This window comes from Malaclemys terrapin, chromosome 7, assembly GCF_027887155.1.
Source record: "Malaclemys terrapin pileata isolate rMalTer1 chromosome 7, rMalTer1.hap1, whole genome shotgun sequence".
In the NCBI taxonomy this organism is placed as follows: Eukaryota; Metazoa; Chordata; order Testudines; family Emydidae; genus Malaclemys; species Malaclemys terrapin.
In genome coordinates, this window is record NC_071511.1 from 120575855 (window position 1) to 120593907 (window position 18053).

Here is an 18053-nt window from a genome sequence, read left to right on the forward strand (position 1 = left end):
TGCCTCATAAAGGAGCTTCACAGAGTGCATCAGCCCATCAGAATGCTAATTGGTTCCTTCTGACTCTGTTTCAAGTATCTTATCAACATGAGGTCATGGAGGTGCTGCCTGGAGCGTTCAGGATGCGTACTGGAATAATCCTCATTGCCAATCAACCAGCCTCATCATGCATTCCAGTAGTAGACCCTGTACCACTCGGCTTTAAGTTGGTGTGCCAGTCACTTGCTATCACAAGTGCAGTAGACCAATCAAGGCTTTTATTGAGTGAGAGAAAGGAATAGAAGAGGGGAGGAGGTGATAGAGGGAAGGACTGGGGAGAGTAATCAGCCATTATTGTCATGCATGGACTACGATTATTGAGACAAGGATGGAGATGAGATGTATTCAGCCAATCTCTGTTCTAGGTGAGAGCCGGAGAATGCATCTGAACAGCCATCGGTTTCATTATCCTGCTGCCGCTGTCTATTTAATAAGAGAGTTGGCGGAAAAAAGTGCAGGGGCAGTGTACGTGAACTGGAAATAATCTGGTTTCAGAATGCCTTCTGAGACCTTCAATAGTTCTGACTTGTTGGAGTAGATACCTGATCCTTTTGGGGTTGGTCTGGACTTGAGTCTGTGTTGCTGTTTTAACTTGAGTTAATTGATTGCTAATTGACTCAAGGTAACTAACACAGCCGTAAATGCTTGTTTAGATGGTCTGGTCCAGAATACAAACATTTGTGGTTTACATTAGGATTTAACTAACATGGGGAGGTGTCTATACTAGCATTTATGTGTTAGGTAATGCAAATTAAAGCAGGTCCACAATGTGTAGTGTAGACATACCCTTTGATTGCAAATCAGATACTGGTGCTAGTGGCGGGAACGGCTTAGTCGGTGGGAATCTTTCTTCAGTGTCATAACTGAATCATTGCTCGGGTATCATTGTATTGGTGGTGTGCTGCTGGAGTTGGCCTCTTGCCAATGGTCCAGCCAGATCCCATGGTGCACACGGTGACAATAGGCATGTTAATTCCACTCTGGCTAGTTACATTCTGCCTTCTCAAATCATCCTTCTCTTTAAGTAGGATACAGTGTATTTCAATTTCCAGTTTTCAACAGTTGTGCGGTGTTACTCTGTGCTTTTAATAAATGCTGCATTCCACCCTAGAGCTGGCAGCATTTCAATAGTTGTGTGAAGAGACAACCTATAAAAACCCTCAGCAGCCAGGGGTATTATGAAGATTAATTTGTTGCTGTTTGTACTGTGCTGTGAGATCAGTTGGGGAAAGAAGTATGTTAAATGTAGGTTTTAAAGGATTTCATTTTAATCAGTAAATGGTTGACTTTTCCAGCTGCTTAAAAAACTGAAGAAAAAATTGCCCATCCTTGATAACTTACATTTGCAGAAAGGAAAAAACAAACAAACCAAAAACATGTGTTTGTGGATAATTTTTGCTGTCAATACTAGCTGTCAATCAATGAATTAGAAATGGATATTATGAAAGATAGTCATAATTTAATTTCTTTTATCTGTTGTCAATCATGACCTCTGTGTTCTTGGATCACTAACAATACTGCCTTTTAAAACACCCCACGATTGCAAAAAGTCTTTGTAAGACCATACTTAACATAAAGTTCTGCTCCGAGGAGCTCTGAACATATTGGTTCTTTGTGCGTATATTAGCACCTTTCATCCAAGGATTTCAAAGTCTTTTATGAAGACTGATTAATCCTCATGACATCCCTGTGAGTCAGGTTAACACGACCAGATTCTTTTTACAGGTGGGGAAAATGGAACACATGCAGTTGAACTCCAGCATTTTCAAAGTTGGGTTGCTAAAGTCAGGCACCTCAATCCATGCTCAGGACCTATATAAATGGCCTGATTGTCAAAGTCCGATTGACTTTGGGAGCTGTGGGTGCTTTGCTAGTCTGAATGTCAGGCCACTTATTTAGATGCTGAAGTGTGGTGACGTGCAAAGTCATACAGGAAGTCAGTGCCAGAGCTAGAAACGGAACCCACGGGTCCTACCTTGCAACCTGCTGATCTAATCACTTGACCACCTGATACCTCTGCAGGTAGCGAGGACCTGAATGTGCCATAGTAATCTGCAATATGGATATAAAATCAGAGGGTGAAATCATGGCCCCATTGAAATCAATGGAAGTTTTCCCCTGGCCAGAATTTCACCCATAATTTCACCCTCTGACTTTACTTACAAACAACAGGGACAGGGTGTGGCACTGACTGTCAATTTCAGTCATTGACAGTTTGATTGACAGATATTTTGTCACCTCCTGCAACAGCCGCTATGTTAAACCGTCGCTATCACAGTTTCATTCGCCTTTGCAACCTGCCTAATATTTTCCTCCCGCCTCAAAGAAAAATGAAGGCGGATGACGGTAACCCTGGGTATAAAATTCCCTTTTATATTGCAGTTAACATCAGGAGGACGGCCACACTATTACGTGTCCTATAGGAGAAACACGTTTGCACAGATGAAGCTGCCAAAGTATTCTTTGCCCAAGGTATGTTGTTATTGCTGATATATTCACACTCACACACACAGCTCCCAATCAATTCAGAGGTGACTGCTGCCAAGCAGTAACTTCTGAATGAGCTTTAATTAACAAAACTTGTTTTTAAAGAATATTTGAAAGCGGAAAAGAGCCTATGGCTGTGTCAGCATTTCAGTCAGTCAAGGACATCAGTATGACATGTAGATTTGTGCTCAGGTCTGCGTAAATTGCTATTTAATTTTAATCAATTAACACCATTGGGGGCAGTTTGCCTTAAAATCCTCCCCCCTCCCCCCCTCGTGGGTCACTTTTTATGCTTTGCCTCGTTAGCAGATTTTAATGGGAGGCAAGCAAAGAGATGTTTTTTGTGTCTGCTACGTATCTTACCTAATTAAGAACAATGGTGAATTAGCAATGGAGCTTGAAAGGATATGGTTGCCTTATGGAGCTGGGTTTTTGAGAGACCTATCCAAAAAGTGTCAGTCTGGGGGGTGAAAAAAACGTTCCATTCAGAAGAGGTCAGTGCTTTGCAGCCGGACTTCAAACTTCTTCTTAAACAAAAGGGAACCTCATTCTTAAAGAGTTTTATTTCTTTCTCAGAACAATGTCATCTGCCTTACTAGCATTCAATTGCGTGGCCTGCTAGGTGGCTATCAATGGGTATGGCCTTCAAAGTTATATCTGGAATCAGATGTTTAGGGCCAGATGTGGGTTACTGCTACATGGGGCAGTGAAAATCCAAATTCACAAGGTTCCTGGAACTCTTCCATTGTGGTTGGGTGGTGGTTTCGCCTTCTCTCTGGATCCCATCTCCTCAACCGGTAGATTCCCCCTGAGATGTGGCTGGGTCTTTAAAGGGATCTATGAAGGTACAGGGCTGTCTGCTGTGGTGACCTCAAGGGCTGCCATACCATGGAATCCTCCTGAACTGCCCCAAAACATGTGTAAGTGGATCGATGTTAGTTACAACTAACCTGGTCAGCATTAATTTACCCACAAAGGACTTGCAGGTTTGGGTGTGTGGGTTGAGGGATGATGTCCCCAGCAATGTCTCTTCCCATCCCACAGCAAGTCCTTTTTCACAATGCAGAACCCAACCCTCTGCTGCACCCAAAATCTCTAGTCGCTTTTGCAAATCTTGGCCCAAGTATTCTTACATAGAGTGAAACTCCAGCCATTCTAAAGAACCAGGAGGAATTATCCTATCAAGGCAGAGCATACGTTGACTACATCATTGGCTGGGATGATTTAGTTGGGGATTGGTCCTGCTTTGAACAGGGGGTTGGACTAGATGACCTCCTGAGGTCCCTTCCATCCCTGATATTTTATGATTCTATGAAATAAGCGCTTATTTGAAACAGATGTTCAAAAAATAATTGGAATCTTTTCAGACAAGTGATTATGATGCCCATGCAAAATGACCCTTAGAATTCCCACTTGCAACTAGCTCAGACCATCTGTGATGAGATATTTGGTTTGAGCTGTGTTCCCACTACGTGTTTAGTTCTCCATCTGTCTGTCTTCTCTGAGATCTACGGAAAGCTGGGGGAAATAAGTTATAATTCATTTTAGCCTATTGTAAATGAAATAGGAATTGGAACAGTAAATGCTGTTGTTTCATCCAAGTGCGAGTGTGATACTTAAGGAGAAAAAGTGCTTCATTACAATCTCATAACATCTTCAAAAGATGAAGAGCTACATTTGGTGTGGAAGGAGCGAACGGAAAAAATGCATATATTTGCGATGCTGCTGTCAAAGCAGAAGAGCTGCCTTTATTAAAAATGTACAAAGCGCTGGGCTAGCCAAAGGGATTGAAACAAACAGCTCCTTCTATGCCTAGGTTCTCTTTAATCTCTCTCAACTAAGAAATCGGGCTCAAACGTGGTAAACAGTGCTGCCAGTGCCAAACTCTCGAATGGCTCGTTGGATTGAGGAATGGAATACAGATTTTTTCACCTCTGCATCTGTCACCTCTTTCGAATTTGGACCCGGGAAGAGAGTTGCCACCTGGCGGCTGGTGGCTTTGGTGACATGAATTGGTGGGTTGCAGTCCAGCTTCTGTGGGCAGAGTTTATGTCATAAAACCCACAATCACTGCTGCCAGTAATTAACGCTTTGGTTACCAGTCTGAGCAAAGGGCTGTGAACTCTTACTTGGTTCTTACCTGATAAGTTTGTCTTACCCTGGGAGATAGTACCTCTGGGACTGGGTTAAGGAACATTAATTGGTACAGTGAGAGGAAACCTTGAGTTGCCCTTCCCATTCTATTCTATGGCATCATGACCTGTAATAAGTGGCTCATGATCTCGCTAACAGAATTCATCACAGAATAGCACAGGGACACCTAACAACATTTCATTGGTGCAGTCTGCTTAAACTCACCCCATTTCTAGACATACCTAAATCTCCGGCCATCATCTTGTGCTGGATCTGGAGTAGCTTACTCACCAGCTGTAAACATGAAGGCAGACAAAGCAATGTGATTGTCATACAGTCAAGTCGTGTATATAGTTCCGAGTTTAATAATGATAGAAAGGATCGGTGCTGCATTGCATTCCTGCTATTAAACTTGCCAAGAGGCAAAGATCCCCGACCAAGCGAGAAAAGGGCAGTCGCGTTGTGTTAACAATTCAGAAAGCTTTGGCCTTTAGACTTTCCTAGACAGCCAATCAAATTCTCGGGCATAACATTGCTCTTTCTCTTGTCTGTGGAAAGACAGGAAGGGCAGGCACTAGACCGGCATGTTAATGTCCAATCCACCATGCTGTGCTGCATCTAGGGAAACTCTCTGACTGAGTCCCAAGAAGGGTTTGGACTAACACAGCACACAATTGATACATGTATGTCAGCCCCTGTCCATCATGTGCTTACACTGTGCAGGCATATATAGGACAACAGACACATGCAGAGACAAATGTAAGATGACATCATATATACTTCCTTCCGGCCTCTGTAATGTGTATGTTATACCAATTTAGACTCACTTTATTTACACTCCTTTGGACTATTGGAACATCTGGACTGGAATCACAGGGTGGGATGCATCTTTAGCTGAAATACACAAGCTACATTTAATCTACCTTGCTTGGGCACCAGAGTGGTGAAGCTTTGGAGCGGGTTAGCACCACAAGGAATTACCCAGTGTTCTGGGCGGGCTTGGACAGCCCCAACTAAAGCATGAACTGCCACAGCTTGTCCACAGCTAGATTAAACCTAGCTCATGTGTGTCTACTAAAAATGCAATCACACCCTGTGCTTGCAAACTAGACATAGCCTTAGATTCCCTTAGCCTTCATTGGATTTTCTCACTTACTGAGACTCACCCCAGTTTAGAAAGAAAATTTTTCAGCGAATAAGTGACCTGATTAATTTCACCGGCATTCGTGAAATGGCCTTCAGTGTTCCCTAAAACTGGTCAGATGGGGGGGGGGGGGGAAATCAGTATTGGGTGAATAAACTATTTGATCAAAAATGGTGAAATTCCTGAAAGAGTATATTTGCCAAATACTGTTTGAGCAGCTCTACTTACAACCTCAATAATACATTAATTCTGAATTTGGCTGAGTGACTCCTAGTGCGTGTGTCTGTGTGTATACACATAAGGGACTCTTAGTATATGTCTACACTGGGGAAAAACTTGGGTTAGCTACCCCACAATAGTTAACTCAGATTAAAATAGCAGTGAGGACATGGTTTATAACTTTGGTTGAGCAGCTAGAGTTTAACTCCAGGTTCGAAGTTAAAATTTGAGTTACTAACCTGAGTTAAAAGCTGAGCTGCTGTGTCTTCACTGCTGTTTTAACCCAAATTAGCTAACCCCAGTTACAAACACACCTTTTTTCCCGTATACATACACCCTAAATCGTTGCAAGCCAGTGTGATTTATCCCGTCTTCTACATCATCTCAGACTGTAACCTAGTCTATTTGCCTGAAATACCAGATTATTTTGAGATGTTCTTTACTGCGATGTAATTAAGCAAGTCAAAGTGGATATTTATCCCTCAGATATAAAATTTAGGGTGGAGGAACCAGTTGAGCTGAACTGAGCTTAACCTTTACTTGATATTTACCGTGAATATACTAAAAAATGGTTTTAACTGGAATTTTTCTCCTCATTGTTTTTCACACTTCCATGTTTCAGCAAGAAGTGTGAAAACCCATCAGGACATTTTATTTGTGTGCTATTAATAGCATTAGCAGAAGCAAGAGGAAATATCATAGCCAAAGAAATCCACCTCTGATAAAATTCCCAGTTTTGCAGTCCAAAATGTTTGGCTGAGTTTCAAATAAGCAACCAACCTTTGGGATGTCGGTCCAGAGCAAGAGGGAACGTCCTCACCTTTTGAGGGTTAGCCAGTGCCAAGAAAACCTAGAATTTTTTTTTTCTCCATAGTTTTTTAAGGCCAGAAGGGAGCCTTCTGATTATCTATTCCAGCGGTTCTCAAACTGTGGGTCGGGACCCCAAAGTGGGTTGCAACATCAGGGCTGGCTTAGACTTGCTGGGGCGTGGGGTGGAAGCCAAAGCCTGAGCTCCACTGCCTAGGGCCAAAGCCCGAGGGCTTCAGCCCTGGACAGCGGGGCTCAGGTTACAGGCCCCCGGCCTGGGACTGAAGCCCTTGGGTGGGCTCAGGCCTTGGTTCCCTCCTCCTGGGGTTGTGTAGTAATTTTTGTTGTCACAAGGGGGTCATGGTGCAATGAAGTTTGAGAACCCCTGATCGATTCCATCTGGGGGGCAGAGGTCATCTGTTTGTTATACGTTTGCACAGGGTGTGGCACACTGGGGTCTGATCCGTGACTGGGATTCCTAGGTGCTCTGGCAATATAATTATAATTAATGGAGATATCCCATCTCCTAGAACTGGAAGGGACCTTGAAAGGTCATTGAGTCCAGCCCCCTGCCTTCACTAGCAGGACCAAGTACTGATTTTGCCCCAGATCCCCAAGTGGCCCCCTCAAGGATTGAACTCACAACCTGGAGTTTAGCAGGCCAATGCTCAAACCACTGAGCTATCCCTCCCCCCATATAATTAATTAATTAGTAACATCAGAGGCCATAGAATTTCACTAGCAATTCTGACATCTGTACATTTTTGAGGAACACTGAACTCCCACAAAATGCATAAGATGTGGCTGTTTTCTCCTCTTAGCTCAGTAATGTACAGTGATTTCCTTTTCAATCACATTTCACGTTTAAGATGTAGCAAGGGGGAAAAAACCCACCCAATATTATACACCACCCCTCCTCACAAACTGCTACTGTACAATAATGTGCTTAAAAGTGTTGCCCATGTGAATGTTCAATTAACACCTCCGCAGTTAATTATTGCTTTGCATACAGGCAGAAGAGAGAACATGCAAAATATGCCGACAAAGGAATATGCTACTTGCAAGAATATTGTCTACAATTTCTGATTAGATTCTAGAATGAATACAGCCCTTGATCTTCCAGGATTCAACCTGTGTTGACCTTGGAATTGATACAACTGAGTTGTCCTACAATAACATGCCTCTGTGTCCTTTCCCCAGGATATGCACGTTATCAGCACGGATGAGAATCAGGTGTTTGCAGCCGTGCAGGAGTGGAACCAGAACGATACGTACAACCTTTATATATCTGACACCAGAGGGGTCTACTTCACGCTGGCCTTGGAGAATGTCAAGAGTAGCCGAGGGCTGGAGGGTAATGTGATGATTGACCTTTATGAGGTATGTCACGAGTGCTAATGACGCAATCCCATCCTGGGAGTTCGCGCTGTTCCAATAACATTGTTTTTGTGATGAACGCACACAACCTTGTACCACAAGTGTGATTAGTGGAGACATCATGTGGCTGAACACCATCACATAACTTTGGACTAGTACAATGCCTTTTATCCAAGAACCTCAAAGAACCCAGATTTTGTAGTCTTGTAGGCACAAAGTGAAGGTACAAGGAGGTTCAAGGGTGAAAGAGGTACCTCCATGTAAGATCTGGCCTCAACATTATCATACACTTAGGGGAGCCCATGCCAAACTCAACAGCCCTACAGCACCTTGCAGTTGCTACAACATTCACGACCTGGGAACCCCCTGGAAGAATTTTAGCTGACTCAACCAGAATTCCTGCTGTGGAAACTGTAAAAGCCATAATCTAGTGATCACATAAAACACACAACACCCTGCCTAGGTGCAGTCCCAGGGCCACAGAGTCCCAAGGATGAGTGGTTTTGTGCTGCACCTTTAAGAGTCACAGCCCAGAACTCATAGTCAAGAGGCGAGGGGGGAATGACCGCTTTAAGCCACCTGTAGCACCCTCTTGATCCTGGGTTGCTCTGGGGACTGGAATGGCCCCTGGTATTACTTAGACTCCCCTGAGCACCTATCCTGGTTATAACTACGTGCCTGAGCGGCCCAGAATCTCAGCGGAGCTCTGTCACCCTGACCCTCCCCTAGCAGTTCCCTATGCCAGACCTTGCAAAGGTGTCCTTGGAAGGCAGACTAGTAGCTGTCTTCTGCAGTGCCTGAAGGGTGGGAATCCTCCCCTGGATGGAACCTGGGCTTTTAGGGTCCCTTATGGCACACTGGCTCATTTGCATGACACAAAGGGGCTGGAGTAGGGCAAGGTTCTCACCCTAGGTGTCCAACAGGTGGTTTCCCACCCTGCAGGATGAAATCTATTGAATAATATTGAGTCCTTGTAAAAGGGAAGGCACTTTTACCTGAGTATTAACTCCATGAGCTGGACTGACTTTGAATATTGTGATGGGGCAAGGCCAGATGACTACAGTAAAGTAGTGAGGAACAGGTATGTTAGCCCCAGGCTAAACAAATCCCTGGTACCATGGTAACCAAATGGCAGTTGCTCCAGGTTAATCAAGACACCCAGGGCCAATTAAGATCCTTCTAGAAGGTAGTGGAGATAGCTAGATTGATTGGGACACCTGAAGCCAATCAAGGACTGGCTGGAGCTAGTTAAAAGCCTCCCAGTTAGTCAGTGCAGTGTGGGTGCCTGGAGCTATAGGAGGGAGCTGTGCTGTTGGAGGAATGAAGTAGTATCAGGTACAAGGAAGGAGGCCCTGAGGTAATTGTGAAGAAGATATTGAGAGGGGAGAGTTCTGTGGGGAAGTAGCCCAGGGAATAGTATATGTCCTATTTCACAAAAGTCAGCTTCCATAGCTGCTAATTTTAGAGTCCCTGGGCTGGAGCCTGGAGTAGAGGGTGGGCCTGGGCTCCCCTCTCCTCTCCCCTCCCTGATTAATCACTGATACTGGGAGACAACAGAGACTGTGTCAGGGAGGGTTGTTTCTCCTTACCTCCCTTGCTGGCTTATGATGAAAATGGCTCAGTAGACTGTGACCCTTGCCTCTAGAGAGAGAAGGGCTATGTGGAGGGTCACAATGAGCCTCTGAGGCTAGCAAAATCTATCAGGAAATACAGGACCCACGGAGTCAAAGACAGAACTTTGTCACAATATCCTTTAACTGGAAACCACCTTGAAATGTCCATGTAGAAAGCCTGAACGGGTGCTGTATAAATGCAGGTGAATTGCAGGAGAATGGGTGTGCCATTTCTTCATCCTTGTGAGATCTTCACTATTAATCTATCTGCAACTTTGGCAGCCTGTGGAAAGGCTGTTGCCTCTTATTACTGTCAGTTCAAGGAGTGGTTTCACTGCATTACATAAAGGTGTCCTACATCCCAGGGGGAAATAAAAGTCTCTGTTTTATTAGGCTGACAGATGATAGGAACTGGGATTGAAATTAATGTGATCAGACTGGTAGCGTCGGCTCTGCTGATTACCTAGATAGAAAGAATATTGGCTGACACTGAGCCTGGCACAAACCTCCCTTGAAACCTGATGTTCTGGCTGGAGGAGAGCTGGAAACCATCCAGCGTGAATCTCCCACTAGGACTGCTGCAAACGATAAGTGTTTGGGGGTAAATGGAGATGAAGAATAGAAAGAAAGAAACTCCAAAGGCAAATTAAAAAGAAGTAGAAATCCTATAAACTCTGTGCTGGTGTGAGGGCAGCAGCCTCTAAAAAAGAGTGGATGTGGTGTGTTTGCAGCAGTGTACTGGTGCTGGGATGGGGTCAAGTTGGTGTGTGTGGGGCAGGGGTGCTTGTCACGTGTAAACTTGTCTGGCTTCAGTGGAGGGTGTGAGGGTGGCAGTGTGTATAGAATAATTAGGCGAGATCCTCCACCTGGGTACGTCTGCTTTGCATCACTCAAAGGGGATTGGACTGAGCCCGATGAGTATTACTATTGTAGAGATGACGGAAAATGTTCAAATTTCAAAATTTCCCAACAAAAGAGAACCAATTTTTTCCACAGTTTTGGGACATTTTTTTTGACCTGCTCTTAGTGAAACAGTAAGTTTGTTTTGCTCATTCCCTTAAATGCCCAAGGATCCATATCATCAAGGCTAGCTCACTAGTATATACAGCCATGCGGAAAACATGATGTCATTTTCACTGAAAATTTCATCTCTTTGTTTTTTTGATCAAAATTTAAAATGTTGACAAAACAGTTAATCAAAATCATGCAGCTAGGATATGTTTGGTCAATTCCACCAGTATATATTCATATTGTCAAAGGAATTGCTTTTCAGAGCTCTCTTAATACAGCATAGATTCACAGAGTCTGAGGCCAGAAGGGACAATTAGATCATCTGGTTTGGTCTCCTGCCTGACATGAGCCCTTACATTTCACCCAGCTACCCCTCTATTGGACTTGACTAGAATCATAGAATATCAGGGTTGTAAGGGACCTCAAGAGGTCATCTCATCTAATCTAATCCAACCCCCTGCTCAAAGTAGGACCAAACCCCAGACAGATTTTTGCCCCAGATTCCTAAATGGCCCTCTTGAGGATTGAACTCACAACCCTGGGTTTAGCAGGCTAATGCTCAAATCACTGAGCTATCCCCCCTTTCTAGAAAATGTAAGGAAGTTGCAAAAAAGCACATCTCAGTTATTTTTTTTATTTCCTAATGGTCTAGACAGGGCCGGCTCCAGGCACCAGCTTAACAAGCAGGTGCTTGGGGCGGCCAAGGGAGAGGGGTGGCACCTGCGGCAATTCGGGGGCGGCAGGTCCCTCACTCCCTCTAGGAGCGAAGGACCTGCCGCCGCCAATGCGGCTTTTTTTTTTTTCCAATTGCCGCCGCCGATCGTCTAGATTTGTATTTTTTCTGCTAAAGACAGATTTATAGAAAAATATTTGGTGTACCAGCTGTTTCTGAGTCATCATCATTCATTTCATCCCCTTCTGTCTTTATTAATAGATTTATTTTCCCTTAGAGTACTTTTTTCCCCTCCATATCTTTTCCCTGACAGTCTGTACTGGTGCTTGGACAGTGTGTGTTGTGAATAACGTGTGCAGTTACCTTTTGATGTAGGCAGGTGAGACATTACTGGTTGTGGCCCTGTTCCCCATTGTGGCTCTAATTCAGCTCCCATTGAAATCAGCAGGAATCTCTCCAGTTCAGTCGGAGGTGGATCAGGTCCAAAGAGCATATGGGTCAATTATGAACCCTGCATCAATTATGAACCCTGTAGCCCATGCATGGGAAGTATGGGGACATATTTCCATGCATGGGCTACCTGCATCACTGGAGCCAGAGACAGCATCTGTCTTTCTGCTGCTACTCCCGCCCCTGCACATGTGGAGTGGGGATGTGCTTGGAGGAGAGTGGATGGAATCTTGCTCCAGCCCCAGTGCACCCAGTGAGGATATTGGGCTCAGCGCAGAGAGGGAAGTAATCTGCACCAGCAAAGGGATAGCAGGGGTTATTTTTCTCCTAGAGCAAGGGAGAGACAGGGACCAGTGAAGGTCCACTGTTTCTGGAACGCTGCAGCTACACACTGTCCCAGCTCAGGCTGAGTAGTAGGGTTACAATCCACCCCTTCATAAATACCTGCTCAAAGTCATAATAAGTGACCTACTGGTAAAAAAAAAAAAAGAAAACCTTAAAGCCAAATAGTGTGTTTGTTTTTAATGGTGCCCAGTGCAGCGTGTGTCAATCTGCAGTAGTTGCGTGGTGGGGGCGATGCCTGTAGTGTGTCTCCAGTGTGACGTACGTTGTCTAATATGCAGCATGTAGAAGCACGCGTAGTGTGTAGTATGTGCATAGCTTGTAGAAGTGTGCGGGTGTTGTATTTGCCTTGTGTGTGTGAATCGTATGCAGTATCTGTGATCGGGTAGGGTATGTGAAATGTTTGTGCCTGTCAGTTTGAGATGTGCACAGAGTGTGTGTGTCTGTCTAATGGGAGTGTGTAAACAGTGTGTAAATGGTATGTGTAGTGCAGGTATCTTTTGGGCATGCCTGAATATGTGGACTGTGTGTGGTGTGTGTGCACCGTGTATATCGGTCTGCATTGTGCACAGAGTTTGTCTGTTTGGTATAGTGTGTGTTTGTGTCTTTCAAGTGTCGATGCATCTGGTGTGGGCATGTAAGCAGTGTGTCTCTTTCATGGGTGTATATGCAGTCTTGTGTGTGTATCTGTCTTTGCTGTTGGGGTGTATGCAGTGGGGGCATATACAATGTTGTATATGTACACAATGTGTGTGTCTCCCTGCTGTGGGTGCGTATATACTCCGTGAGGTCTTTCCCAAGATAAACCAGTCTAAAAATGACAACACAATTTACGCTTTGCTTGCTATGGAAAAGACTCAGAGTCCCAGCCCAAGACTGGAATCATAAAAGAAGAATTCATGGGACTTCAGAACACATTTATCACCTGATATATATATAAAATGCTCCTTAATCATTTATGGCGAACATCTCACAGGGATTATAGTACAACCATTTCGAGAGAACAACAAAGGAAAATACAAATGGAGTTATTGGCCCTGGCTGTGATAGCAGAGGCAGAGATATTGTTACATTCTCAGCCATCGCTATTTACACAGTGACACAGGTAGACTCAGAGGTGAAAGTAAGCTGGTCCGGTTCAGCGTACTGGCAAGAGCTGGTACCCTGTGCCAGACCGGACCGGCTTCCCCAGGTTGGCGATTTAAAGAGCCCGGGGCTCCCTGCAGCAGCTGGAGCTCCGGACCCTTTAAATCACCTCCTGAGCCCCGCTGCCAGAGCCCTGGGGTAGCGGCGGCAGGGCTCTGTCGGCAATTTAAAGGGCCCAGAGCTCCACTGCGGTAGCGGCGGCCAAAGCCCCGGGCCCTTTAAATCGCCCCTGAGCCCCCCAGCCGCCTCTGCAGCTGGTAGCTGTGGGGGTGATTTAAAGGCCCCGCCTCTTCCATTTGAGGCCATGCCCCTGCTCAGGGCGTACCGGTAAGTCCTTTAACTTACTTTCACCCCTGGGTAGACTCAGTACACCTTTTCTATTTTGGTATCTTTCCACTTCTTCAAAGAAACCAGAAATAATCTGGGGGGAAAACCCACGTCAGATGTAATGATTACATTTTTTAAAATGTAGTATTCCGGCTGTATTTATAGCAAATATTAATTTTCTAGTTAGTTTGGCTCCATTATAAGGACCAGATTTTGATCTCCTTATTCCTGGTGAGCAGGACCTTAGGCTCAGGTCCTCAAAGATATTTAGGCATCTAATACCCCTTGAAATCAAGGGGAGCTAGGCGACGAAATACCGTTGAGGCATTAGGCCTCAACCCCCAAGCAGTCCCAACTGAATTCAGTGGCACCACCTGAGGAGTACCATGTTGTTCAGTGTGAGTAAGCATCAGACCCTCCATGAAGTGGGGTGATTAGCAGAGTAAGGTGCTACTCATTGTCAGTAAGTGCAACAGAGTCTGGCCCTGTGTGAGGTTCACATGTCACAAAGGGCGAGGCTCTGCCTCCTTTACTCATGCCGAGTAGTACCTCACTTCATGAGAAGTGCCCCTGAAATGGATGGGACGGTTTGTGGCATAAGACATTACTGGATATGAGTAAAGGGGCTAGACCCTGTTCCAAAGGGAATAGTTCCATTTTTTGCAGCAGAGGGAAGACTGGCCTTAGGCACAAACAGAAAGGGATGCTAGTGGCCCTGATATTTTGGAGGCCTTGTGCTCCACTGCAAACTGTAGGTCCCTTTCCACCCACTCCTTCCTTCAGCAACAAACCGGGAGGAGGTAACTCAAGGATCGATTTCCCACCTACCAACACTTCAAGGTAGGGTTGCCAATTTTGCTTGGATGTATTCCTGGAGGTTTCATCACATGACATCATCTTTAATGAAAAATTAATCTTTGATTCCTGGAGACTCCAGGACAATCCTGGAGGGCTGTCAACCCTACTTTGAGGCCCTGTTTTTTGCTTGAGGTCTCACAAATCATAATGCTGTCTCTGAGCAGAGAGAAACAAGAGCTTGCCAGTTCTTCCCTTCTCTGAGTGGGGAGGAGGATTGGGCCCAGTGAGTTGTCCCCTGGTGCTAGGCCCTTGCTCCAATGGAAGGAGAATTGAGGGTGGAAGGTTCCTTTCTTTGGGGAGAAGTCAGAAAGGAAGCAGAGCCCTCCCCTCTCAGCAAGTCATTGGGCAGGGGAAGGCGCTGATCTTCTCAGCGCAGGTGTTGGGGTAAAAGTGAGCCCAGGAAAGGCCACCACCCCATCGGCTCATCTCTCTTCTTCATGAGGTGGGAGAAGGACTAAAGACCAGGGTCTGATTGAGGACCACAGTTCTTATACAACTTGGGAGGGATGAGACCACAATAGGTCACTCCCACCTCTGATCCTCTGGGGAGGGGCTACCCCTTTATCTCCCAGGACAGGGAAAGGTCCATGTGAAGCTGGGATGTCCCAGAGCAGGATAGCCTAAGGGAAAGGTGGGTGCCTTAGCAATGGTGGAGGAGTCACATGATGCAGTATTATTGTAGTACTGGAAGGGGCAAGCTCCATCATGGCAGGGGAAGCCTGAATGTGGGACCAGGTGTCTCAAAAGTGAGCTGGGACCACATGCTTGGAGGTTGTCTGCAGCAGGGCAACCAGTTTGTGTATCACAGGGGGAAGGGGAGAATGCATGGTAGAGATTAATGGAATCGGCATGGGGAAGATCAGCATATATGGCAGGTGAATCTTATGCAGAGAGAGCGGGAGGTGGCTTCTCTGGAAAGGATGGGGCCTCTAGGAGAGGCATGGAGGGAAGCCAGTCCCCTCACTGTCAGGTACCGCATAACTTCTCCTGCGTGTCTTGCTACTCTCCACTGCTATGAAAAGAGCCCGTTGTGGAACTTCTCCTCTAAGCTCATCGTGAAGTACGTTGAGGCCAAAACAGCTCTTGATACTGCTTCAGGAGTTTGCAGTTTGGTGCCAATTAAGTAATAACCGCTGTGAATAAAATGGCCCGACAGCTGACACTGTGTATCGATTCCTTCACTTCCCTGCCATCAGAGCAGAAGTGAAGAAGACACTTGAACCATCCCGATGGCAGATAGAAGGTTCCCTCCCCCCTCCAATCCCATCATAGTTCTCATTGTTTATAAAGCGACAGCCTAACAGACTCGCTCTCAAGCTACAATGGATATTGCACTATTGATTTTCAGTGTGTTGAACAACCTGGGAATGTTTTGCAAGGTGCGTTGGGCAAAGCGAAGATATGTTCCTGCTTGATTCTCACAGGACTCTAGATGTAATCCACCTTTTAACAAAGCACACAGCATTTTTTCACAACCCCCATGGGATTTTGAGTATGGGAGCCTGGCCTTGTGGATAAAATATTGCACAGGGAGTCAGAAGATCTGGTTCTTATTTCTGACTCTATCACAACCTTGGGCAAGTCACTGTAGCTGCTTTGTGCCTCAGTTTCTCCCACATGCAAAATTGGGATAAAAATGCACGCAGGGGATTCTAAGGTTAATATGCCAGTGATTAATGAAGCACTTTGAGATTCTTGGATGGAGGGTACTATAGAAATGCAAAGTATTAATTATCATTTTTTTGCAAGGGAGCAGTTGCTGTGGTTGACTCAGCAGAGAGAAATGAGTGACTGTTCCTTGTGTATTTCCTCTTACCAAAGAGAGGGGTTGTCACCTTGTACTGAGTGTTACCTACATCATTTCAGGTTTCCACACTCCTTCGAAAGCACAAGCTTTCTCTCCCATCTGCAGCACTTCTCTGTGTTATTCCAACAAAGCCCATCACTTTCCTCCTTTTAATACCCATTGGCAATTCTCCCCCTTGACTCCATCACACGGATGCTGTGACTGACTCCCTGCTGAGTTTGACAGAAATCACATGTGCACACCAAAGGTCGGAGTCCAATTGATATATTTTTTTCAGCCATGTCAATTTTTCCTAGGTAGCAGGGATAAAGGGAATGTTCTTGGCTAACAAGAAGATTGACAACCAAGTGAAAACTTTCATCACCTACAACAAAGGAAGAGACTGGCGCTTGCTACAGGCTCCAGACACTGATCTGAGAGGAAACCCTGTTCGTTGCCTCCTAGTAAGTGCTGCTTTAAAAAACAACAACAATAACTTTGCCCCAGGTAACAACACAAAGATGATCCTGACTTAAAAAAAAAAAAATAGGACTGGTCTTCATGGCTATGCTGTATGGCACGGACAGGAATCTTCATTACAAGGGCACAGTGATGGTAGGCTTGGGCAGCCAGACATTATAGGAAGAGCGGCTATTTTATTTATTTATTTATCTTTAATGAAGGAAACATTTTATAATGAGGCTTCTTTCTGCAGAGCTGATGATCTCCTCTTAGGCAGCAGGTGAAGATACAGACTCTGTCACTGTGTAGTTGAAATTCTGCACACTAGGTGGGGAGAGCGAGCTATTTGTAGGTGCCAGCAGGGGACCAGTGGAGTTTTCAGGAAGGATCTTCTGGAGATAGGGCAGTCCAGTTGCCAGAGATGGGCACAGGCTGCAGAATTAAAAGGGGGACGGGGGCTTTGTAGTGTCCATTGTAGGTAATTTATTATTATATGTTGCTTGTTTTTCATTTGTTACGTAGCCAGAGACTAGGGCAGTCAAGACATTACAAAAATCTGTGTGTGTGTGTGTGTGTGTGTGAACTTGTTTTGATCCGCCAGAGTGCGCAGTTCCCCCCTCCACTCCCCCAGAGCACTGCTTTACCGCGTTATATCCGAATTTGTGTTGTATCGGGTCGCGTTATATCGGGGTAGAGGTGTATATATAACTTAGCAAAACAGAACTCAGAGGAGTTTCTATGGAATTTTGCAACCGTTTCAAAATAAATATCATCAGCATGCCCATACAGAGATTGGGATAGTAATCTGGACGCCCCCACAGCTCTGACTGTTGGGAGCCAGTCAGGCTCAGGAAGCACTTCCCATAATGGTCTCGCTGTTCTTGTCTCTTTGCTGTAGCCACCTGCTGTCTCTCATCATTGGCTTTGATGGTAAACTCTTTGGGGCAGGGACCATCTTCTCCGTGCATGTGTGTGTACAGCCTCTAGCACAGTGGGGTCCCGATCCCTGACTGGGGCCCCAAAGTGCTACGGCAACAGTATATACTAAATACCTGTGATGGGTGCATCGTGTCTGTCTGGAAGTGCTTACTGTCAGATCCAAGTGCATTTAGAGCCAAGGGTTCTGGCTCAGCCTATTATAAATATAATGGCCATTTGTGAAAGTCGGATCTGGGGCAG

General features: G+C 45.3%; 1 protein-coding gene across 2 annotated transcripts in view; it reads left to right on the forward strand.

Annotated features, from left to right (window-relative positions):
• The window catches only part of SORCS1 (sortilin related VPS10 domain containing receptor 1), a 417040-nt gene that overhangs the window by 325703 nt on the left and 73284 nt on the right, over positions 1 to 18053 (forward strand). For both annotated transcript variants that reach the window (XM_054033265.1, XM_054033266.1), the window contains exons 8-10: positions 2422 to 2511; positions 8030 to 8209; positions 16730 to 16876. In XM_054033265.1, coding sequence (XP_053889240.1) covers positions 2422 to 2511; positions 8030 to 8209; positions 16730 to 16876 — 417 coding nt within the window. The remainder of the gene's footprint in view (positions 1 to 2421; positions 2512 to 8029; positions 8210 to 16729; positions 16877 to 18053) is intronic.